The 25638-nt window shown below is 45.5% G+C and overlaps 1 protein-coding gene across 5 annotated transcripts in view; it reads right to left on the bottom strand.

Moving 5' to 3' along the window:
- CNTN1 (contactin 1) overlaps positions 1 to 25638 on the bottom strand; it is a 1316193-nt gene that overhangs the window by 96945 nt on the left and 1193610 nt on the right. For all 5 annotated transcript variants that reach the window (XM_069627984.1, XM_069627985.1, XM_069627983.1 and 2 more), the window contains one exon: positions 2882 to 2994. In XM_069627984.1, coding sequence (XP_069484085.1) covers positions 2882 to 2994 — 113 coding nt within the window. The remainder of the gene's footprint in view (positions 1 to 2881; positions 2995 to 25638) is intronic.

The following is a 25638-nucleotide window of genomic DNA, read 5'->3' as shown; positions in this document are numbered from 1 at the left end:
AGGCAGTCTTGTCGGGGTGCACTGATTTTGCGTTGGAGTTGTGTGCAAAGGTCCCTCTCCATCGCTGGTATGCCTTTGCGTGTGAGTGTGTCGTGGGCGTTCCTCTCACAGCCTGTACATTGGGTAGTTCTGCGCGTTTCACTTTTTAGAGACTGCAACGTTAAGCCAGTAATTAACTGTTCATTGACACTGGAACCGCCGTTGCCTGTGTGAAGAAGTGGGGGTGTAAAGAAGTAACTTGAAATTATTCCAAATGTTTGCGATAGTCGATGGTGAAGGTGACCACGCAGAACTGTGCTCATTTTGTTTGTTAAAATGATAGCTATTGCTGAAGTCAAAGGGCATGCAGATTGCACTCTGTCATTTGGACAGCAGAGGGCAACCTAACACTGATGAATTGCACCAGCTGAGTACACAAACATACCTAACCATTTTATATATAGATGTATTCTGCTTTGTTAAATATACATTTATTTGGGCTATCGTTCTCTTGTTTCTTCTTTAGAAGAGAGATTCTGATAAAAAAAAATAATGTGACATACAATAGAAATTTAAGGAAAGTAGCACATCAACATTGCCTAAAAGCAGAATGCTTGGGGCGTATAAACATATAGCAACTAACAATGAAGAAAGACTGTGACAGTAGCCTGGGCTAACAATGCAACTAACAAGAAGTCAAGGGCACTGGGTTACCACACAACTTGTGTTCTCATTGTACGTGGTAAACGGTGGTATGTACTGTAAACACTGCAGGTGAGGACCATTTTTTATCAAATGGACGTTAGAACAAGCTTATAGCATAGAAGTGTCAGTATAAGAGTGATAAAACATAATAAACTTGTGTTTATTCTTTTGCTAAGAGAATATATATTATTGTGTATCTTGAAAAAAAGTGTTCCCGAAACATTGATGTGCACACACTTCAATTATACCACTATGAAGAATATGGAAACATAATCCTTTATTTATTGTGCATATGTTAGGCGCTTATAGAACAAGTAAATTGTGTTTCAAAGTGCCAACTGGGCAACAGGGAGAGAACATGAGCACCACATCACAAATCCCTTAACCCCACCCCTCTGCACTTTCACGTTCTAAACACTCATAAGTCATAGTAGGTTTGTCTCCCCTCCCTTTTATTCTCATTATTTGTTTGTAATATTAATTCAATGATTTATTTATCTTTGTTGTAATTCATTGTCTACCTTCCCCTGTCCCCGCCCTGTTGCGCTGTGGATGCTTTGAAACTGTTTTTGCCAAGTGTGTAAGCGCCTAACAAAGGACCACTAAATAAATAAATAAAAAACATGGGATTGAAAACAATGTATACTGTGGAGGATAAAGACAGACCTACTAGGCCTTGTGGGTATTCAGAACATGCAATTGCAGAGAGGGTAGAGGGGAAGGGGAATGGGGGTAAGTGCTGGAATGTCCGTGCTTGTGGGTGAGCAGCAGATGTAAGTGCCTGGTTTAGTAAGTGCTAGGGAGCGTTGAGCTGCAATAACTAAGTGCTACAGTGTTAACTACAGTGGCATAGGCCAGTGGGTGGCAAGTTAGGTGCTGTGTTTAGGCAAAGACGATTGGGTGTTGGAGGCCAGGACCCCAAAGGACACATAAGGGCCCTTGTCCCCAATTGCAGCGACTGTGAGATTAGCAGAGGAAGGAAGAAGGGACAGGGTAGGTGAAAAGGAAGGTCTTGAGGAGCTTATGGAAATTGAGGAGGTCCGGCTCAAGGCTAAGAGGAAGGGGCAGGCTGTTCCATAAGAGGCAGCCAGCTGAAGAAAGAGATTGGCCTCCGGCCCTCTGTTGAACGAAACGCATAACACACAGATAGTTGGTACCAGAGGAACGTAGAAGTCTACAGGGAGAGTATTTAGTAAGAGCAAGTTGCAGATATCGTGGTCCCCCGCCCCAGACAGCCTTGTGGATGATACAGAGGGATTCTAATTTAATCCGTGCAGCAACCACGAGCCAGTGAAGAGTTTTCAGGGCAGGATAGATCCAGTCCCTGGGTTTGAGGCCAAAGATAAGTCTTGCTGCCGTATTCTGGATTAGCTGGAGGGGTTATAGAGAGGAAGAGGGTAGATTCAAGAGAAGGCTATTGCAGTAGTCAAGCCTAGTGAGAACCAGGGCTCAGGTAACATTGAGCTTCTGGGGGTAAGAGAGAAAAGGGAGAATTCCTTTGAGAAGGAAGAGAGAGGAGTCGAAGAGGACTCCAAGGTCTATGGCTTCAGATGAAGGAGAAGGGGGAGAGCCCATAGAGGATGGCCAGAGTGAGGGGACGAAAGAGGGAGCAGGGGTCCCCGAAAGGATCTCAGTCTTGCTGGCATTGAGGCACAGATCGTTGGAAGTGCACCATGACTGGATGGCAGATAGGCAGTCCGGGATGATAGAAGAAATAAAAGGGTCAGCAGCGGGTAGGTTGAAGAAATGTTGTGTGTCATTTGCCAAGAACTGTAAGTTACAGGAGAAAAGGAGGAAATGAGGAGTGAATAAAGAAAAATGAATAAAGAAAATAAATACAAGGCCAGTGCCACTTGAAGGAAACTAGTACTGGATTTGAATGTGGGTTGGCCGCTTTCACTCACCCACATGTATATGAGAACAAAATATGCTAGTAACAATATTATATGTAACTACCATAAAAAAGCATCTGAACCAGTTATATAATAGCATTTGGCTGTTACTTCCTTCTGTATTTCATGTCATCAAATGTATGTTGTACGCCATTAGATTAAATAAGAAGCACACATATACCATCATTGCAAAAATTAATGACATATTACTCCCCAATTAATAAACATTGTAGTGCTCAAAACAACCAGGACCTCTATTATTCTTCAGTATTATTGATGAGCCAATACTTTAAAATAAGTCATACTTTGTAACCTTCCACCTTGGATTCATTAAACAAGGGCACGACATGTTCCCAAGTGATCGTGTACTGTGAACCAGACCTCACAGAACTGGTAATTCTTGGTCGCTGACTTGGAGCTAGGGAAAAACAACAAAAACAAGAAACGTATATTGAGAAATGCTGATTTTTTGCTGAAAAGTTCCTGCAGCATTTTGTAAGATATGTTTCAAATATGTCAAAATATTGAACAGACAATCCTCTCTGAAAATCATTGGTAGCCGGGAAGTCTAAGGATAGGATAGAGGCTTGGCCTGCAAGGCGGATTATCTAGACCTCAGCCCAAGAAAACAGCACAGGGGTCCTAGTATTTAAGTTTTGTTTTGAGCAGATTAATTGATTGCAGAATGCATGCCATCTGTGAAGAAAATAGAGCTAGATTAGTGCTGTGAGGAGGACAAGAGCTGGGAATAGGGAACCTTTCCTCATGTACTCCTCATAGTATACTCATTTGAGAAGACACTGGCTGGTCCCTCTTCTTCAAAAGGGAGACTGTTTTAGCCGCAATGAGGCCTTCAAATGTTAGTTAAGCTTAGTAGAACCAATTGATCTCAATTTCAATTAGCTCAAGTAAATACAGGACGGTTTTTCACAGATGGAAAATTGATATATTTCAACGCAGAATCCAAAATAATTCTATTTAAAACTGCACTATTTGGTGTCATTATATACAAGTGTGACAGTAGATTGCATACTTTTTTCCCATTGCCACAGGGGGTTCATTAGCTACAGAAAGCTTAGCAAACAGGTGGACTCATTGGATATTTCAATAGAATGTCATGTTCTGTGGGGTATGACATTTTAATGGAGTTCAAATAATTAATTTGATTTTGACAAATCTACTGTGATGAATTGTAGGTTGGGGCCTATAAGCAAAAGGGTTAGTGGAGAAGGAATGTAAATAAAGAAAGCAAAGAAAAATGTTGGAAAACTTTTAGTTACTTACCTGTAACTGTATTTCTCCAGCATTGGTATCTTTCATAGATTCATATGCTTGAATATTCCCCTTCGTTAGACTGGGAATCCTCTGTGATTTAAATAATAATTAAAAAATTAAATATATATACATTATTTACATAGAAATACAATGTAGATTGTCCTTTATGGCCTAAGAGCCATTCACTTGTGTAGTCCCTCCACCTCACTTTGGTCCTTATGGCCCTAACCAATGAGGTGGCAGGGTTTACGCTCCGTCTCCGGCAGCCATCTTCAGATTTTTAGCTGTAGAAGACTACAGGAAGGATGGCTGTGGTAAGAGGGAGCAGCCTCTCAGGGGAGGCGGGCAGGCACATGTCAATCTATGAAAGATACCAATGCTGGAGAAATACAGTTACAGGCAAGTAACTAAAACTTCTCCAGCATTGGATCTTTCATAGATTCAGATGCTTGAATAGAATACCAAGCAGTTAGGCCATGCCCATACCATATGTACATTCTGCAGATCCTTCGACTCGCCTTACTATACAACAGGTAACAAGTTACATTACCTGGGAAGGCAGGAAGAGAAGGTTGCTCCTACCTTACGCAAAGAGATGGCAGAACCACTTGTCCCACTGCCGACTCTTTGCTGGTATCTTCTGCCAGGCAGTAATGTTTGGCGAACATCTCAGAGTGCTCCAGGTTGCAGCTCTGCAGATGTCTTTCAATGGTACTCCAGCGTGAAAAGCAACTGAAGTTGCCCTCCCTGTGGTGGAGTGAGCTGAAGGCGGTCTAGTAAGTGGATCGTCTTTTGACTGATGACAGTGGCTGATACATTGGGAAACCCAACGTGCCAAACTTTGCTTTGAAATGTACTGTCCTTTAGCCCTGTCAGCGAATGCGATGAAGAGTCTAGTCGAGGAGCGGAATTCCTTAGTTCTCTGGATGTAGAACTTTAGGACCCTTGCAACATCGAGTGAGTGTAAGAACCTCTCCGCATCGGAAGAGTGATTCATGAAAAAGGTAGGAAGTACGATGCGTTTGGTGAGCATCATTCCTGATAGTACCTTGGGTAAAAATTTCGGGTGCGTCCTTAGTATGACACTGTCTCTAAGAAACAAAGTGAAAGGAGGCTTTGAAGACAGAGCTTGCAGCTCTCTAATCCTCCTGGCTGACGTGATAGCTACTAAGAAAGCAAAGCTGCTTTCCAGGATAAACATTTTAAGTCACAGCTCTGATTTGGTTCGTATGGTGGGTCCATGAGCGCTGCTAGAGCCGTGTTCAGGCTCCATGTAGGAACTGGTGTGGGAGTTGGCGGGAAAGTACGCATCAATCCTTTTAGGAATATTTTGATAGCCGGTTTGGTTGAGTAAAGATTGTTGGCCTGGGTTAGTCGTGTATGCCGATATGGCAGACAAATGCACCTTGATCGATGAAAGGGAAAGCCCTGCTTTCGCTAGGTGCAACAGGTACGGTAGTATTTGTTCGATGGAAACAGGGAGCGGGTTCACTGAAAATGTTTCGCACCACTTGGTAAAACGGGTCCATTTCTGAATGTAGGTTGTTCATGTAGAAGGGGCCCTAGAGGCCTTGATTACGTCCCAGCATTCTGCAGGAAGATTTAGATCGAGTAATCTTCACTGCTCAGGAACCATGCATGCAGTGACAGGCTCGCTGGGTCATGGTGGAGCACCTTCCGACATTGTTGCGTTAAGAGGCTCTGATGAGCTTTGAGGCGAATCGTAGGACATCGAGACAGGTGATGAAGGGTTGGATACCAAACCTGGTGAGCCCAATCCGGTGCTATCAGTATCATCAAGCAGGCCTGTTCTTTCAGTCTGCGTAGTACTCTTGCTATGAGTGGGATAGGAGAGAAGGCATAAAGGAATATTCCCGTCCAGTCCACTGAGAAGGTGTCTCCCATCGAGAGGTGTTCCGGATACCTGGAGGCGAACCTGTGGCATTTTATGTTGGCCTTGGTGGCAAAAAGGTCAATCTGTGGACATCCCCACATGTGGAAAATTTGCTGGGTTTCTGCTTCGTCCAGCTCCCATTCATGGGATGCTGAATAATCCCTGCTTAACTTGTCCGTCAATACATTGTCCACTCCCAGCAGGTGTTCCGCCTTGATGTGGACCTTGTGATGCGAAGCCCAGGTTCATAGCTTTTGAGCCTTTTGTGATAGCAATTCCAACCTTGTTCCCCCTTGTTTGTTCATGGAATGCATCGAGGTCGTGTTGTCTGTTTGAACGGTCACTGCCTGCCCTGCCAGTACCGGCAGGAAGGCTTTCAGCGCCCATTGAATTGCCCTGAGCTCTAACACATTTATGTGCAGATGAGATTCTTGGGTGGACCAAGTGCCTTTGGTTTGTAGATCTGCTAAGTGCACTCCCCAGCTCGATAGCGAGGCATCCGTCATGAGAAGTGTTGATGTTGGAACCTGGAAAGGCATTCCTCGTAGCAGGTTCTGTGGTAAGCTCCACCATCGGAGGGCTTTTTGAAAGGCAGCTGGTAGTTGTATGGTATCTTCCCATGAGCCGATTGCCTGCTTCCATTGGTGGTCCAGGGTCTCTTGGTTTGGCCTCATGTGCAGCCTGCAATTTGGTATGAGGAATATGCCCAGAAGAGATTTGAGGGCACGCACCGTGGTCGCCCCATTTCATTGAAACCATGAAGACCGATGACTTGGTGCAGACATTCTGTCCGCTGATGGTCTTACTCTGGTTATGCTGGTGTTGATTTTCACCCCCAGAAACAGCACTGTCTTGTTGGGAACGGGTCAGGATTTCTCTTTGTTTATCGAAAACCCTAACTCCTTCAAGATTTGTATTGTTCTCTCCACTGCAGCACACGGCAGTCTGAGGGAGCTGGCCCTTATGGGCCAATCGTCTAAATATGGGAAGACTTCCATTCCCGATCTTCTGAGGTATGCTGCCACCGGTGCCAGACACTTGGTAAACACTCTTGGTGCTGATTTTTGGCCGAATGGGGGGACACAGAACTGAAAATGTGACTCCCATACGGCGAACCTGAACAATTGCCTGTGGGCAGGATGAATGGGAATGTGGAAATATGCGTCCTCCAAGTCGAGGGTGGCCAGGAAGTTGTGTTGGTTGAGCCACGGGAGAACGTTCTGAAGAGACGTGATCTTGAATTTGATCCGCTTGATAAACTTGTTGAGAGCTCTCAAATCCAGAATCGGTCTCCACTGACCGTTCTTTTTCTTCACCAGAAAGAACCGGGAGTAGAAGCCTCTTCCCCTTTGACGGTATGGTACTGGCTCTATAGCTGCTTTTAGGAGTAGCTTGTGAACCTCCAGCATGACCTGCTTCTGATGATTCACTTTGCGTGGAACGGGGACAAGGAACAGAGGTTGGTCCAGGAATTCGATTGGTGTGACCTTCGCGGACCACCTGTAGCACCCAATTGTCTGAGGTTATTTTTAGGCAAAAAAGTAAAAAGGGCTTACTCTCCCGCTGACTGGGGTGCATCATGAGAGAGAAGGAAGAAGATAGTCAGTTTTGCTTGCTCTGGGCCTTGGCGTGATTGGAGCCACGCTTGCCCCTATGGGTGTACCTGTTTGATCACTGATGGTATCTGTCTAGAAAGGTGTTACTCTGCGTTTTTTGATTGTAGGAGGGCCGGCTGAAACCCTATATTTTGAGGATGCACCTCGAAAGGATCTACGATCTGTCTTTGTCCTTAAGGGAACTGATGGCACGTGCCGTATCGGTATCGGCTTTAACACCCTTGAGATGGTCGTCAATCTTTTTACCAAAGAGGTCTTGCCCATCGAAGGGCATATCTAAGATCTGAGACTGAACCTCTGGTCTAAAGTTCATAGCCTTCATCCAGGCTTGCCTTCTCAAGACTGTACCATGGGCCATTTGTCTGAAACCCGACTCTGATATGTCAACAGACGTGTCGATCATATGGTCGGAGGTGGTGTACAGGAGGGCAGAGCGACCTCTGACGGGCACATGGTTTCAGAGCTCACCCTCGAGTACTTTAAGAAGAGATAGCTGCACCTTGAGGTGGATGGGGTGCGGGATTCTCTTACTCCAACACCAATCAATAAGGACAACTCAACGGTTTGGCAAAGGGAAGTCTGTTTAATGACAAGTACAAAAAATGGAGAAACATTAGGAGATCATCAGTGATGTGATCGCCCGTCTCGCTTCAACTTCCAAATTCTTCATTCAGACAGCAATAGTTATAGCAAATTCTTGTCATCATTAACGTGTAACACTCAAAAGTTTGTCATGCAATTCTATTGGTTAAAAAGATAACTTAAGTATAGGCACTATATCTGTATATGATAACGGAGTGTGAGGATTGGATAACTCTTATCGAGAGGGCGTCTAAGCCCATCCCTCTACATCACTCGTGCTAGACGTCACTAAAAGTATAACGTCTCATTGGTTCTACTAGCTATAGGACCCTTGATTATTTGGTCCATTGTGAATGGGTCGGTTACACCCCTAGGCATAAATCTCCACCTTAATTAGCAGCAAGCAGAATTTTAACCCAATTGGGGTATGCCCCAGGATTCACCCTGTCTATCTTCCATCAATCAGTACTTTAAGGTTATGTGTCAATTAGTTAGTTTTGGGTGACATCAGACATTGGTACCTCTCTGCGCCTGGCTGGTCATGTGTTAGTACACCGTGAATCTGCTTCATTTTCCTTCTATTTGCGTATTTAATTCTCCCTTCGGCCTTGCCACCTGCCTAGGCCTCCTTATCTCGACCTTCACGTGGCAGGCTGCTATGCTCTTAAGTTTCGATTCTTCGGAGTTGCCGCTCTCCTCCCTTCCTTGGGTTGACCTTGAATTCCCAGGCATGAGCTCTACTTGCTAAGTTTCGATTCTGCTCTTTCATCTGGCTTTATGCTGGTATACGAATCCTGGCTTGTTTGACCCCTAGCAACCTGGGTTAATTCTGCTTTTGTATAAAGTGGCTTTGCACGTATATAATGTGCTTTATTGAGGTAGATATATAGTTGGCGCTTGCCGCTCTATTCTTCTACTAAGCATAGCAACCAGTACTGTTTCCTTAGCTTCTTGCGTTCCGAGCCTATTTACAGGCGTTAGCTAGTTGCGTATCTTCATCCTGTTTTATGGTTACGTTTCTTTAAAGTTAAGCATTGTTTCTTCTTTTAAGTCCATTACATCATTATTCATTACATTTCGTCTCTGCGTGTGTTCTTTTGATTGTCGTTTCGTTCATCTGAACCTCTGTCCGGGCCCTTGTGTCGTCACCATTCGCCCTTTCGGGGACAGTTTGTAAGTAGTCTTCATTTTGAGTCAGCTTCTGGTACGGTTGTCTCAATGGGTATCGCGCTGCCTATGGTTGTCTGGTTATTGGCACTTCAAGAGGTACTGCTCTTCTGATGGGCACTGGGCAGAGCCTTAGTGCTGCTCTCTGTTGGTTTATTTGCTCCTCATACGTCACATATCTCGGCGAGTATGTCCCTGGTATTTCAAAATGGGTGGCTGGAGTGCAGGCCATATCTGGGACCTCCTCTACAGTGGCCTCGCCATCCGATATGATTTGTTTGGCCTCTTCTTTCCGGTCCTCAGGCAAATGCTTGGTAAGTTTGGATATATGGAGCAACAGCTCACAGTCCAGCCGTGCAGTCATGGCCAGGACGTTTCCAGCCCTGATGGTGAGAGATGCCGAAGATGATACCTTCCGGCCCATAGCCTCCAATTTACGTCCTTCTTTGTCCGGTGGAACTGAAAGAGGTGATGATGGATTAGCCAACCTTTTCCTGGCTGCGATGTTATGACGGAACCGGTTTGGTATGACCCCTTAGGCATAATGGTGCTGTGCCCGGTGCCTTATACTCCTTCTCCGACCTTGAAACGAAGGTTGGTGTGGCCAATGGTGTAGCCAAAATGTTTGCTCCAGTGTCCCATATAGTGTCCAAAAAAGGGTTCTTAGTGACTGTCCTTCTACGTTTGTCTCTATGTTCATAGAGCACTGATTTCTTCTCTTCTGATGCAACTTGTACATTAAAGAGGTCCACCGCTTTATCAATTATGGTATGAAAAGAAACTAGATCATCTGGTGGTGAAGCATCTCCTGGGGAGTCCTTCTTACTAGGTTTCTCTACAATGTAATCGTCCCACTTGTTCTGCATGTCTGGCTCCTGAGTAATCTCCACTTCTTCAGGGTCTGAAAAATCCCAGAAAGGATCTTCTTGCCAGTCGGAAACAGATGCAGTGGATGGAACTATTGTGGGGCCCTTGTGGGTGGTCTCATAGGATCCCTTGTGGGTGGTCTTGATCTAGGAGATGATCTAGAAGGGGAGACCCTTGTCCTGCTCCTGGACCTGCAGGGAGGTTCCAGCGAACGTGCTCTCTTCTGAGGTCTACTCCTGGCAGGAGATCTTCTTGGAGAATTATGAGGCAGTGAACACTGCCTTTGAGGAGATCTTTCCATCGGTGTAGAGGAACGATGCCTCTGTCTCTGACGCCTATTGAATTGGTCAATGATCCTCTGCATCGAAAGCATGAGTTCTGGATCATATGGGTCTGTGGGTTCCCCTAGAGTGGGTTGCAAGGGAGGACTGTTCTCCTTGGGAGTGATGGTCGGTTGCTCAGGAATGAGTTTGGAATCCAAGAAATCCTCCTGTAGATGATGTCAGGAAGTACTGCCATTTCTTTTAAAGGAGATAGTTGAGCTCCCATTGGTAGAATGAGTCTTCCGGTGTATGTAGGCCTGTGTCGATTTGTCCGAACGTTCATTGATGAGGATGTCGTCGCTGAAGGTTTTGTGGACGAAGAAGGCTTCGTGGATGACGAGGGAGTCGTCGACGGATGGTGCTCCTTGACCGTCAACGATAGCTTCGTTGACAAGATGTGAGATTCTTTCGTCGATTAATGCTTGAAAGTGGGCGATTCCGACGACGATGACTTAGTCATGGACGACGAGGTTTGAAGATTCGTCGTTGACGTCTTGGGTTTCGTCAGCAGTTTACTCGTCGACGGGCCTCTATCGCTGGTGCTGCGTAGATGATGTTTTCGATGACGACTGCCTCCACGGAATTTTTGAAAACATCTCCATACCTTTGGAGGAGGTTTTCTCATCAGGATGCTTTTTCTTTTGCTCTCCAGATCCAAGGGATGGAGATAGAGATGACAATTCCATAATTTTCTTGCTCCTATGTGAGGGAGAGGAGCTTCTTTCCACAGAGGAGGCCATTCATTTTGAAGTTTGCCTATCTGAAGGCTTCATAGACAGTACACGGGCTGTCTTAGCTGATTCTTCATCAGAAGAGTGTCCTCTAGATTCCAAATGTAGAAGAAGTCTTCTATGTCTGTCCTGGAGAGTTTTGTTAGAAAACGTCTTACAAATATCACATTTGTGAATTTCATGCGGATAGAGACAGTAAAAGTACTGCTCATCAGGGTCTTTTATGTAGACCAGCTTCTTCTTGCATCTAACACAGTCCCTGAAAAGGGAAGGCTTCTTGTTAGTAGATTCCTCTGACATGGTGTGAAGAGAGGATTCACTCGACAAATTCTGAGTGAAAACAAGTGTTTTCTGGGCTGTTGTGATCTTGATGGTCGTGTAGATGAAGATACCTCCGTCCCCAAGTACCACACTGGTAAGAATAAAATCACTACCAATGCAATTCATGAGGCCACAGGTGTGGAGTGCCGTCAAGCTGGAACCAGGAAAACCGGAAGGACCCCCTGACCACTGTAAGGCAATAAATGATTAGGGAAGACAGTCACAATGATCACAATGCAATATGATGGAAGATGCGAAAGGGCTTACCCAAATGTGCTGGTCAGGATGCCTCAAAGGGGTAGGGGAAATAGAAGGGTCCTTGTGGGCACTCTTGATGGAGTACACCTGTAGGTCAGGTAGCCAGTGGATGATCCGTAAACAATCCGTTAACAGTCCAGGGTCGAAAGCCAAGAAAAACAATTGCCAAGGTCCAATATCCAAAGTTCAAAAGGTTTGTGCAAAGCCAAAGGTCGTGAAGCCTGGAGATCAAAGTTCGCCTGAGCCTGAGGAAGAAACCAAAAGCAATCCGTGTAACGTTCCGTGGTCAAAGAAATCTGAATTCTGAGCGAGATCCAAAAACGCTGTGCAGCACTCCGAAAAGCAGCTGTGAAGCGTTTGTTCCGCGTTTCCCCTGTCCTTTTGACTGTGTTGAATTGATCACGTGATACAGTCACGAGGGAAACGCGGATCCACGTCACGTGACCCTCGACGCTGCACGGGGAGTGTGCCGGCGATTGGCCGCCTGTTGCCGGCGTTTGGTCACCTGATCGGAAACACTCTGTGCGCTGGATTGTAGTCTCTGGGCGCCCGTGGACGGGTGCCGTCCAGGAGAGAAGCGCCATGGCAGGTTCCAATGCAGGAAAGGTCGTAGCCGTCCTTGGTAATTCAGTTGCTGAGTGCGGTGAGTGTTATGGGGAACACGCCAGATGAAGCGTGCATGATTAGGGGTGGCAGATGTGAACTTGGAAGGTTGTCTGGCAATGGTGTTACAAGGCTGTCTGGCAATGGTGTGGCAGGGAGGAGGAGTGACATGGGCCCAAAAACACTATACAGGAAGAGTTTGATAAGGAGATCAAGGTAAAGCTGTTTTTGAGAAAAAATGATTAAGCTAAGAGCAAAGAAAAATCGAAAAGCTCAGAGAGCTGAGGATTCCCTCCAGTCTGACTGCAGTGAAAAATCGGAAGATGGCTGCCGCGGGCGGAGCTTAAACCCTGCCACCTCATTGGTTAGGACCATAAGGACCAAAGTGAGGTGGGGGGACTACACAAGTGAATGGCTCATAGGCCATAAGGGGCAATCTACATTGTATTTCTATGGAAATAATGTATATATATTCAATTTTTTAATAATGATTTAAATCACTGACGATTCCCAGTCTGATGACGGGGAATATTCAAGCCTCTGACTCTATGAAAGATCCAATGCTGGAGAAATAAAGCAGGCAGTTAGTTGAAGTGGGGGAAGGTAGATGGTTTAGAGCAGAACCCATGATTCAAAAAAGAACATTGTTATGAAAATTGTCAACAAATTACATTTTGTGTACATTTGTCAGACTTCTTCATAGTGACATGTAACCTGTTTCCTTTCCAACATCAAAAGGACACTGTAGGAACAGGATGAGCCAGCAGAGAGAAAGTCAACCTCACAGGCCTAAAAGTCAAGTCTCACTTTATTCCCCCATGTATGCCTGCCCACCGGAACTACTGGCTTTTGAAAATATTGTCATCAAGAGGATGCTAGCAACCATCAAAAAAACAATTTCCAAAAAGACAATTTGAAAACCAGCAAACGCACAAGCCTGAGAGACCTATGCAATAGACAAGATATCACCATCAAACCCACAGACAAAACAAAGGGGGAGGCATTGTGATTTTAGATACACAAGATTATAACACAGAATTAATAAGATTGCTTAGTGACGGACTACATATAAAAAACTAGACATGAACACCACGTCTGCAAGAAGAGATAGAAAGCCTCACCAACCATGCATTTAAGGAAGAGTTGCTCAGGGAGGAAGAACTTACGTAAACCCTACCCAAAGATAGCACCTTTTTATACATAACCCAAAGTCCCAAAAAACTGGAGTAAACCACAGGGGAGGCCAATTGTTTCAGCAATTGATTCATTGCTAGAACCTCTATCAATATATATACAGAGCACTTCCTTAAAGCATTCATAGTGAAGACTCTGTCATAGATCAAAGATTCAACAGATATGATTAACACAATACAGGATATCATTATGGAACTATCAGGGATTCTTGTTACCATGGATGTAGAAGCACATTATACTTCCATCCCACAAATGGAAAGCTTGGCAGTAATGAAACATGTCATGTGTTAGCCCTGCCTCTTCCTTCCTGCTCTTAACTCTTAGATCAAGGGCGTGTCTCGCCCAGGCGTCCAAAGCGAAGGGCAGTCAAAGAAAAGGGCAATTCCTGTTTGGACCTGTTCAGGCCAGGAGGATCCAGGGTCCGACCCCTTGCTAAGACAGCAGGTAGGCATGCACCAACATGTGTTTACACCCTCTGTCCCTACAGGCCATCCCCACCCTCTCTGGTCCCCCGTGTTGCTCTCTTGTGCCCCCCTTCCTGCACACAGGAGTCTGTCCTGATACTTTCTGGTTTCACCATCATCGTCTTGTGGCCAATACTGGATTTTACTTTTATGGATTCATTGATTCATGGTGCGTCACCCTTTCTCAACTCTCATGCTGGACTTACTTTGCATCTTGTACTCATGGTGGCCCTGAATCATGCTGTTCCCATCTTCATCTTGTATCCAGACCTGCAACATTATGTGTTACTACTGACTTCTGCAATTGTATTTGCTCTCTCCTCTTGCTTCTCCACTCTTTTTGACTGCTTACTCTCTCTTCTGTCCTCCCCTCCCCTCTCCCTTTTCCTATCTCCTCCCCTTACTTTCTTCTATGCAGTTACTCTATCAGAATTGTCCCTGGACCTAGTATGATAGCAACCTCGTCTGTCGCTTCTCCATCCCCTTACTGTCCCCCACCCTCCCCCCTCCCTCCAGCACTATCTGAAACAATGTCAGGCCTAGTACGATAGTCGCTTGTTTTGTTCCTCTCCTGCCTTTCTGCACCCCTCTCCCTCACCTTTTTGTTTTCCCCCGGCTCTATCAGAAATGTTGTCAGGCCTAGTACGGTAGTCGCCTGTCTTTCCATTTCCTTCCCACTCTCCCGCTCCCTTCCTTATGTATGCCTTAGCACTTGCACTATCTGAAATGTCATCAGGCTGAGTACGATAGTTAATTTCACATCCTTACTGTTCATGGCCTGTAAGAATGTCGTTGTATTTTCCCCTTGTTCCCTCCCTTGCCTTGAAGCGCTTTGAAACACATTGTGTATAGGCGCTATATAAATAAACTATCATATCATATCATATATATAAATAAACTATCATATGGAACAACGAGAATCACTAGAACCCCCACCTACAGGGTTCATACTAGAAGGCGCAAGACTCGTGATGACAGAAACCAATTGTACAAACAACAGAAGGGGGTGAGCATGGGGGCAACGTTTGCCCCTGAAATAGCCAATTTATACATGCCTAATTTGGAGGAGAAATTCATAGCAGATGCCACCAATACATTCGGGAACTACATCACCGCATGGAAAAGATACATTGATGACGTGTTTATGGGTTGCAAAGGAACAGTTGGATCCCTTATGGATTTCCACAAATGACTAAATGGATGCAAACCAAATATTAAATTAACCATCGAATGGAGCCTCACATGTCAATTTTCTGCATTTAAAAATCTTCAAGGATGCAAATAAACTGTGCATGACTCTCTACAGAAAGCCAACTGACCGTAACAGTGCCTTTCATTTCACAAGCTTCCACCCTTCAAGCTTGAAACTTAATCTTCCCTATGGGCAGTTTCTCCAAATACGCCGGAACTGCTCTGATAAAAAGGATTTTTTTAAAAGCGGATTAATTGAAAACCAGACTGATAGACAGAGGGTACCCGAAGAAGATGGTCAAGAACAACTAAAGAAGAGCTGCCAACACCAATCGAGAGATGTGTCTCACTACAAGGGCGAAAGCAGAGGCACAAAGACTCATCTGTGTCACCACCTTTAGTCCTAAAAGAAATTCCATAAAAAGATTGTTAATAAGAACTGGCACCTAGTAAAACAACAAGGATCTTTGGCCCAGAAACCTATGTTTGCTTTTAAAAGAAATTGCTGCCTCGGCCAAAAACTGGTACACAAATATACAGATAGTTCCAGTAAACAGAGGGTCCTCAATCAGTGGGGTTGACCACCCATAACAGGACACCACAAATGTGGTAAGTGTGTGGCGTGTAAACACATGGAAACAAAACACAAATTTGAGTATGGCAATATAAAGTGGGAACTGAGACACCACACTAATTGCCAAACCAAGAATGTAATATACATCATTAGCTGTCCCTGTAACTGTATCTATGTAGGGAAGACCACTCGCCCGATAAAACAGCGCATATCTGAGCATAGATCATGCATTAAAAATAAGGTCACTGACAAGCCCCTAGTAGAACACTATATCAAGATGGACCACACCGATGAGGATTTGCAGTGGTTTATCTTATACTATACTCTGAAACCACACCCACAGAGCTGCATCAGATAGAACAGAAATTGATTTATCGCCTCAATACGGTAAACAATGGATTCAACATTTCTGTGGAATGGATCAACCTTATTTTTCTGTAAATCAATCAGTCAGTAAGAGATCCTTACTTTGGGGCAGAAATTTAATACAATCACATAGCACAGCGGGCACCTTTGATTTTTCTACAATCACCTGCACTAGACAGAGCAGGTGTGCCAGCAGACAGTGACACCCAGTTGAGGCCTCCGATAGACCTTGGTAGAAGGTAGTCCTGTTTCAATATCCACAGATGAGAAGGACTGCCAGCTAGAGATTCACTAGAGGAATGTTCCCTATTTTTCCATCCAAAAGTGATCAGTGCAGCACCTGAATCAGTTCCAAGCACTGAAAACTTGTTTTCCAACATTTTTTTGGCAGATATCTAGAATTTGCGCTGTTCAGTTAACACATGGCGATCCCCGATGTAGAGATTACCAGTCCTGTTTCTATTTCCATCTACAGAGGTTTCAAGCCTGTGATAGTGAACACGTAGATCAGAGATCACGGTGTAACGCTCACCTGATTCCCGTAGAGGCGCCAGTCTTGACTGGGCGTATACCGTATCTTCAAAGGTGATGTGTAACACACGGCTGGCTCTTTGGGCTGGACCTCTGTGCACTGTATGTCTGACTTGAAGGGTAAGATGTCTGCAGATAGAAAATATGGGATTAAGGAACTGGGTTATTGAATGTCTCTCTCTTCTTCCCTTTCTCTTCTCCTGTAGAACCCCAAAGGTTAACGCTCTCACCTTAGGTAAGTGAACGCCGTGCTCTCCATCTGCCTTGGGGCAGGGTGCTGTAACCAGTTTCTTCACTGGATAAGGGGAGCAGGCCTCTTGACTTCAGAGGACTGCTGTCCGTCGTTTACTGCACGAACGGTAAGTTTCGAGTAATTCTAATGTCTTTAAAGTCTTTAGTAATGATGTTTCTTGTTTTGCAGGGTTCCGGCGATGGCGGATGACGGGCTGAAGTGAGTTGAAGATGGAGCCTGTGTGATGAATAGAAGCGCCTGGAAGCACGTAAGTAAGCGCTTTTTGCCTGCTTCACGATGCGCTCTAACTGTCTTTTTATTTTGCAGGTACAAGTTCGGAGCGGCTGCAGGGTGCCGGAATACCCACTGGGTTAGATGTAGAAAGGAGTAATGGCACGTGAGTATTAAAGTTCCCCAATGTCTTTAAACGCACCTTGTTTTGTCTTTCAGATGCGGGATGCAGCGCCGAAGGCCTCCGGAGCGTGCGAAGAGTTGGTAAGCTTTTGTCTTTCAGATGCCGGAATGCAGTGTGAAGACCTCCGGAGCGCACGAAGAGTAGGTAAGCCTTTGTCTTTCAGATGCCGAAATGCAGCGCGAGGCGTTGGTGACAGCCGATGGACCAGGTAAGTGAAGAGCTGTCACTGAAGACCGTAATGCTAACCTGTTCTTTCTTGTCTTTATAGGTGTTGCTGAAGACTGGATTCAGGATGGTAAGCCTTTTTCCTTAGGCCCAGGATCAGATGCAGAAGACACAATGAGCGTTCTGCTGCAGAGGATGCAGAATAACGCAAAGCAAGATTCATCCATCGGGTGTGGTTTAAATAGCCTCCTGTAGTGCTTAGGTGTCTCCTTCCACAGCCACACCTAGGTAAGAAAAGAGTTCCTGCTTTCCAGAAGAGTTCCAGTGTTCTGAATCTAGGGAGTGGCTCCTGCCCCACCCAACAGGAAAAGTAGTTCCAAACAGAAGAGGATCAGAGGCTCAACTGGCAGGCAAGTAAGCAGCATGGTCTGCTGCAGGTAAGTCCACCCAAGCATTATGAGCTTCCAGCGCTGGGATTGGGCATATTTATGAGCCTGGTGCCTCTGGCGCCAGGACTGGGTCCAAAAGGTCCCAATTGGGACTGGTTGGCACTCGGAACCTGGGTTATGGATCTGCTTCCAAGGGAGTTGGGAAAACCCTGACCTTTTGGAAGCAGAGATCATGACAGTACCCCCCCTCAAGGCCCCTCCCAAACCGGGCTCCTCCGGGGGTTTTGGCTTGTCAGGAAATGTTCGGTGAAATCTTTTGATTAGGCGAGGAGCGTGGACATAATCAGCAGGATCCCAGGATCTCTCTTGGGGGCCGTAGCCTTTCCAGTCAATTAGGTAAAATAGTTTAGATTTGGAGATCTTGGAGTCCAGAATGCTTTTGACTTCAAACTCGAGTTCTCCATCAACTAGGATAGGTTTTGGAGATTTAGTTAGTCGGGTTTGAGGTTGCACGGGTTTTAATAGAGAGACGTGGAAGACCGGATGTATCTTCATGTGCGGGGGCAAGTCCAACTTGACCGCTACTGGGTTTACTATGGTAGTGATGGAATAGGGACCAAGGTATCTTGGGTTGAATGTGCGTGGCCCTTTTAGAGGTAGATATTTGGTGGATAACCAGACTTGATCCCCTACTTGATATTGAGGGGCTTCCTTCCGATGTTGATCTGCTCCTTTCTTGTATTGTTCTTTAGCCCTTTGAAGGTGAGAAACAGCTTCCTTAAAGGCTTGGGTGATTGTAGAATGCAGGTAGTCTACTGCTGGTGTTTCAAGATCTTGGAGGGGATCCAACTCCGAGGTTCGAGGGTGACTACCATACAAAAGAAAAAATGGGGTTTTCCCAGTTCCCGAATGGAACGAGTTATTGTAGGCATATTCGGCTATCCAAAGGATGTCTTTCCAAGTTTTTTCAGTTTGTTGCAGCATGCAGCATAAATACTGTCAATAGGGCGTAAGAGGCCTGCTGGTCTTTCCTTTTGACTCTTGTTTTGGGCGCATACTCCACAGGACATTATAAAGTCTCTGATATCTTTTTTCCAAGACGGCCACCAGAAGTAGCGCTTGATCTTTTCTGAGGTCTTGGCCATACCGGGATGTCCTTCCATTAAAGAATCGTGATAACAAGAGATTACTTTTTTCTGTAAATCTGTGCTGGGTAGGTATAATCGTTCTTGGAAATACAATAAGTTGTCCTTTACTGCAAAGTCCTTTCCCTGCAGATGCCAATTCTGTATGTCTGCTGGAGTTACAAGTTGCCTTTCTTTATCCTTAACTTCCTCTATGGATTCTGTGGCGATTACACCCAGAATTCTTTGTTCGGGAATGATTGGTACAGGTTTAGGGTTGATCAAGTGTTCTTCCACTCCCATCCGAGAAAGGGCATCAGCTTTACCGTTCTTTGTACCAGGTCGATAGGTAATTATGAAGTCAAACTCGGCAAAGAATAATGCCCAACGGAGTTGTCTAGAGGATTGGGCTTTTGCGGTTTTCAAATATTGAGGGTTCCGGTGATCCGTAATCACAGTAACGGTGTGTCGGGCCCCCAGCAGATAATGCCGCCAAGCCTTAAAGGCAGACTTGATAGCCAGAAGTTCCTTGTCAGTAATCGTGTAATTGATTTCAGGAGGCGAGAATTTGCAGGACCAAAATGCCACGGGATGCAACTGATTGGTTACCGGGTCCTTTTGTGATAGAACTGCCCCCAATGCAAGGCTTGAAGCATCAGTTTCCACGATGTAGGGGAGTTCGGGGCGAGGGTGTTTTAAGATTGGTGCAGAGATAAATTTAGTCTTCAAATCCTGGAAAGCTTGTTCCGCCTCGGTAGACCATTCAAAACGTTTATTTTTCTTTAACAAGGCAGTGATGGGCTGGACTATTCGAGAGAATTCGGGGATAAACCTGCGGTAAAAGTTAGCGAAGCCTAACATGCTTTGCACACCTTTTACGGAGGATGGTGATGGCCATTTGAGAACTGCATCGACCTTCTTTGAATCCATACGCACTCCGCCAGGTGATAATATGAATCCCAAGAATTCAACTTCAGTCACGTTGAAAACACATTTTTCCAACTTAGCGAAAAGTTTGTGTTGACGCAATCTTTCGAGGACCATTTTCACGTGTTTCCGATGTTCAGATTCCGATGAAGAATAAACGAGGATGTCGTCAATGTAAACAACAACACACACATCTATGAGCTCTCTGAGGACATCGTTCATAAAATATTGAAAGGCGGCCGGGGCATTGCAAAGTCCGAAGGGCATGACCTGATATTCAAATAGCCCATACTTGGTGCGGAAGGCCGTCTTCCATTCATCGCCCTCTTTTACTCGTACCAAGTGGTAAGCTCCTCTAAGATCCAGCTTTGTATATATGCATCCTTTTCTGACTTGGTCCAGGAGTTCAGGGATCAAAGGTAACGGATATCTATTCTTAACGGTGATCTGGTTCAGGGAGCGATAATCTATACAAGTTCTAAGGTCTCCTTCCTTTTTTGGAACGAAGAACAAAGCTGAAGAAGCAGGGGACTTGGAAGGACGAATAAACCCATTTGCCAGGTATTGATCCAGGTATTGTCGAAGGTGAAGGTTCTCACGCTCGGTGAGGGCATAAATTCTACTACAAGGAGGAGTAGATCCAGGTATCAGGTCTATCTGGCAGTCATAAGACCTATGAGGAGGTAGAGAGTTAGCCTGATCCTTCCGGAAAACATCTTGGTATTCTAGGTATTCGGGAGGTAACTGGGGAGTCTCTGAAGAAATTGCTGCCAGTGCAACACCAGGTAGAGGGTGACAAGTAGAGACACATTCTGGAAACTGGACCGTTCTTGCTCGCCAATCGATCAGAGGATTGTGTTTCTCTAACCAAGGTATTCCTAGAATAATCTGAAACTGAGGGGCCTTGATTACATCGAACACGATCTTCTCATGGTGTCCATCTTGACTTACTAGCGTCACCTCTTGAGTGGTATGCGTTACTGGCCCGGAGGCTATCTCCGTACCATCCACCGTAGTAATGACGTCCTTTACAGCCTTGGGACAAAGAGTTAGATTCATCCTCAAAACCATTTCATGATCCACATAATTGCCGATGGCACCGCTGTCGACGTAAGCTTCAATTGTATGTAATCGATCCGGATTATCAGGGCTAATGAGGACCATAGGTATCACGAAATGCGAGGTCACGGAACTGGTTTTCACGCTCGGCAAGAGGACCTCTATTCTTGTCGGGCGAGGTCGTTTCCCTGCTCAGAGTTTGTAACTTTGGTAACTGCAGCTCCTACTGCCTTCTTGGCAGGTTTCACCGGACAGTCTCGAAGAAAGTGCCCTGAGTTTCCGCAATAGAGGCATAATTGCAACTGTTTTCTCCTTTCCCGCTCCTTTTGTGTTAGAGGACCTTTCAGACCCCCTATTTGCATGGGTTCCCCGGAGTCTACTCCTTTGGAAGGAGTTGGCGGTTTGGAAAATACTCGAGCATCAAACTTGGAACGATCGGCCTTCCTGTTCTGCAGTCTGTGATCTATTTGAACGACTAAGTCTATATAGTCCGAACAATCTTGTGGGGGATTCACTACTTGGGCTAACACATCTTTGAGCTCTCCACGTAGACCTCTATAAAACAGCGTAATCCTTTTGTCCTCAGGCCTTTGAGTTTCCACTATCAGTCTGTTGAAAGACGCAATATAAGCCAAAAGGTCTTGATTACCTTGTCACAATGAAAGAAGCTCATTGTCCAAGGCCTGCCCCTGTGAATGTCTTGCGAACAGTTTTTCCATACTGAGCTGAAAAGCTTGAAAATCATGGAGGACCGGATCATCTTGATTTACTAGAGGGATCGACCAGTCTGCCGCATTGCCACTAAGGTACGAAAGCACGAAAGCTACTTTAGCTTGATCAGTTGGAAAGGCTGCTGGCCGGCATAAGAAATGCAACCGGCATTGATTGATAAATACTGCAAACCTCTTTGGGTCACCAGAAAATCGTTCGGGCGGAGCCAGAGGTACATTCCCAGGTAGGTTGATCTGCACTGGATTCATAGAGGATGTAGAAGGAAGATTTCCCCCAGATGCGGGTAACGGGGTCTGTCCGGCTTGTGACTGTAGCAATTGTCTAGCGAGATCATCTGTTCGCTCCTTGGAAATAATCAGTTCCCTTCTTAGAGCGTTCGTTTCCTGACGGGCTGCATGCACTTCTGCCCTTAGTTCCCCAAGTAACTGGGCTAGCTGGTCGGTATCCGAGGTTTCCATAGCGCCTGGATGGGAGTTTTGTGGTAGGCTTTGCGTTCTGTAACGCTCACCTGATTCCCGTAGAGGCGCCGGTCTTGACTGGGCGTATACCGTATCTTCAAAGGTGATGTGTAACACACGGCTGGCTCTTTGGGCTGGACCTCTGTGCACTGTATGTCTGACTTGAAGGGTAAGATGTCTGCAGATAGAAAATATGGGATTAAGGAACTGGGTTATTGAATGTCTCTCTCTTCTTCCCTTTCTCTTCTCCTGTAGAACCCCAAAGGTTAACGCTCTCACCTTAGGTAAGTGAACGCCGTGCTCTCCATCTGCCTCGGGGCAGGGTGCTGTAACCAGTTTCTTCACTGGATAAGGGGAGCAGGCCTCTTGACTTCAGAGGACTGCTGTCCGTCGTTTACTGCACGAACGGTAAGTTTCGAGTAATTCTAATGTCTTTAAAGTCTTTAGTAATGATGTTTCTTGTTTTGCAGGGTTCCGGCGATGGCGGATGACGGGCTGAAGTGAGTTGAAGATGGAGCCTGTGTGATGAATAGAAGCGCCTGGAAGCACGTAAGTAAGCGCTTTTTGCCTGCTTCACGATGCGCTCTAACTGTCTTTTTATTTTGCAGGTACAAGTTCGGAGCGGCTGCAGGGTGCCGGAATACCCACTGGGTTAGATGTAGAAAGGAGTAATGGCACGTGAGTATTAAAGTTCCCCAATGTCTTTAAACGCACCTTGTTTTGTCTTTCAGATGCGGGATGCAGCGCCGAAGGCCTCCGGAGCGTGCGAAGAGTTGGTAAGCTTTTGTCTTTCAGATGCCGGAATGCAGTGTGAAGACCTCCGGAGCGCACGAAGAGTAGGTAAGCCTTTGTCTTTCAGATGCCGGAATGCAGCGCGAGGCGTTGGTGACAGCCGATGGACCAGGTAAGTGAAGAGCTGTCACTGAAGACCGTAATGCTAACCTGTTCTTTCTTGTCTTTATAGGTGTTGCTGAAGACTGAATTCAGGATGGTAAGCCTTTTTCCTTAGGCCCAGGATCAGATGCAGAAGACACGATGAGCGTTCTGCTGCAGAGGATGCAGCATAACGCAAAGCAAGATTCATCCATCGGGTGTGGTTTAAATAGCCTCCTGTAGTGCTTAGGTGTCTCCTTCCACAGCCACGCCTAGGTAAGAAAAGAGTTCCTGCTTTCCAGAAGAGTTCCAGTGTTCTGAATCTAGGGAGTGGCTCCTGCCCCACCCAACAGGAAAAGTAGTTCCAAACAGAAGAGGATCAGAAGCTCAACTGGCAGGCAAGTAAGCAGCATGGTCTGCTGCAGGTAAGTCCACCCAAGCATTATGAGCCCGGCGCTTCCAGCGCTGGGACTGGGCATATTTATGAGCCTGGTGCCACTGGCGCCAGGACTGGGTCCAAAAGGTCCCAATTGGGACTGGTTGGCACTCAGAACCTGGGTTATGGATCTGCTTCCAAGGGAGTTGGGAAAACCCTGACCTTTTGGAAGCAGAGATCATGACACACGGTTCACTTACCTGGAGCGCCAGGAGCAGTATATAGCAGACGACCGCCGCTATCCAACAATAAGTGCATCCAGGAGGGACTAGCCGCCAGCGACCCGAGTATATGCGGGTATGTAATGATACCGCGTCGCACACGGAGGGCAAACGCCCACATGTGCTGATACAACAACAGCCTAATCATAAGCACCTAAGAGTCCACGAAGGGTCCAGGCCCCCATGGGAGCCTCTAGTTGCATTACACTTGCCAGCGCCAAGCGTGCACTGCACTGCGCTAAACGTGAAGGGCTAATGCAAGGAGACCAAGAAGCACACGGAGAGCAAACGCCCACGTGCACTGATATAACAACAGCATAATTATAAGCATCTAAGAGTCCAGAAAGGGTCCACGCCCCTGTGGCACATATAGTGGCATCACACTTGCGAGCACCAGGTGTGCACCGTACTGCGATAGACGCAGAGGGCTAATGCCTACGTGCAGTGAAATAGCAGTGAAGCCAGATGTCATGTAGACAAATAGATTGGTAATATAGGGATACTGACCCTGGCTTCTGTGTCTTTTTATAGACTGATATTGCTGAAGAAATAACAGCAAAGACACTGTTCATATAATTACAGAAGAGAGACAAGTCATACAAATGGGTGAGTTTGAAAAACCTACCTGCTGTAGGGCTGTGCTCAGCTCTTTGTAAGTATTGATACTAACCATGAGTCCCCTCCTCCCTTTAGGTTTGCAGGGGAAACTTCACGTTTCCTGTGCATATTCAAAGTCAGCAGTAGCTATACGAAGACGATGGGGCCCGATCCGGTACATGCAGTAAGTTTACCTTAAAAAGAGGAAAGGGAGTCCGGAATGCGGAAATGTCCATGTATGGATTAATAAGGAATAGAATAGTGATTGTTGCCTTTTCTACACCTCATTTAATAAGAAGAGAATCTTGCCAGAACCCTGGGCGTGCTACCAGAGTTATCACTGAAGGTAGGCCAGGGTCTATTTCAAATTGATATTCACATGAAAGTAATTTGAGTAGATTTATTCAAAAAGGAATTGACAAGTGGGGACATTTTTGGTAATACGAGTTTTTGTTTTAACTGTAGATAAGCAGCCAACACATCAATGCATAGAATGTGGGGCATATTGAAGAACCCACCATTGTCCCTAAGAAGGCTGGAGTCATCTGAGAGCCACATCAAAAAGGCTTGCACGGTCCAGCCGAAACACGTGTAGACGACTGAATTGCTGTGAGCAAGAGCTACACTATTAGATCAACAGGGTGCACAAGAAGCAGCATGAATATTGTTTTTGTATGAAGTCTGCATTATTATAAAAGGCTTCTAGTGAATAGGTACATTTGTAGGAGTGTGTGTATGTGGATGAATAGAGATACGCCTGATCAAATAGGTTGAATGGAGTTGGGGTTTACCAACATATATATGTGGTTGTGAAATGAAATATATCTATGGTAGGTTTGATATTACCAATTGTTTTCAATGAAATGTGCAGAACAATACATTTCTATTTTTGTATGACACATGGTTACAAGTGAATGTAATTTATTCTGTCCACCACTTATGGTCTTGATCAATTGTGTTCTTTTGTATACATTGATTACCTGGACAATCAAGACCGTACCAGGTACCCTTAGTGATTTCTGTGATATGTTGGTTCCATCATCCCTGATCCGGGCCTCATTATCCCTGATCCAAGAGAGGACAAGAAGGGATGTTATCATAGGAAACTAGGTGAGAAAAAAGATCCAATAAGACACAGACAAGTCTTAATGGAAGTATCCATTCACTTTCCACTACTCTAGACCACAGGGAATACTACCAAGTCCCATGTCTGAATGGCAGTATGTCAGGGGTACAGAGTGACCTCCCGAGAGGGAAAGCTATCCCTTTAACTAAAACCAAGGCTAGAGGGTTTTCCTATATCCCCTGTCGGTCACATACTAATATTTCACTAAATAAATCTAATCTGCAGTCACATTTAATCTCCCCTTCCCCATTATCAACAAATACTGAGAAGATACAACCAAGAACAATGAGGATTACCCATAGGAAAAGCATTGGGAGGCCGGACAGGGCCTGCTACAACCTACCATTAGGC

Source organism: Ambystoma mexicanum, chromosome 12, assembly GCF_040938575.1.
Source record: "Ambystoma mexicanum isolate Mex_15411 chromosome 12, UKY_AmexF1_1, whole genome shotgun sequence".
Lineage (NCBI taxonomy): Eukaryota > Metazoa > Chordata > Amphibia > Caudata > Ambystomatidae > Ambystoma > Ambystoma mexicanum.
This window is presented reverse-complemented; position numbering and strand designations above follow the sequence as displayed.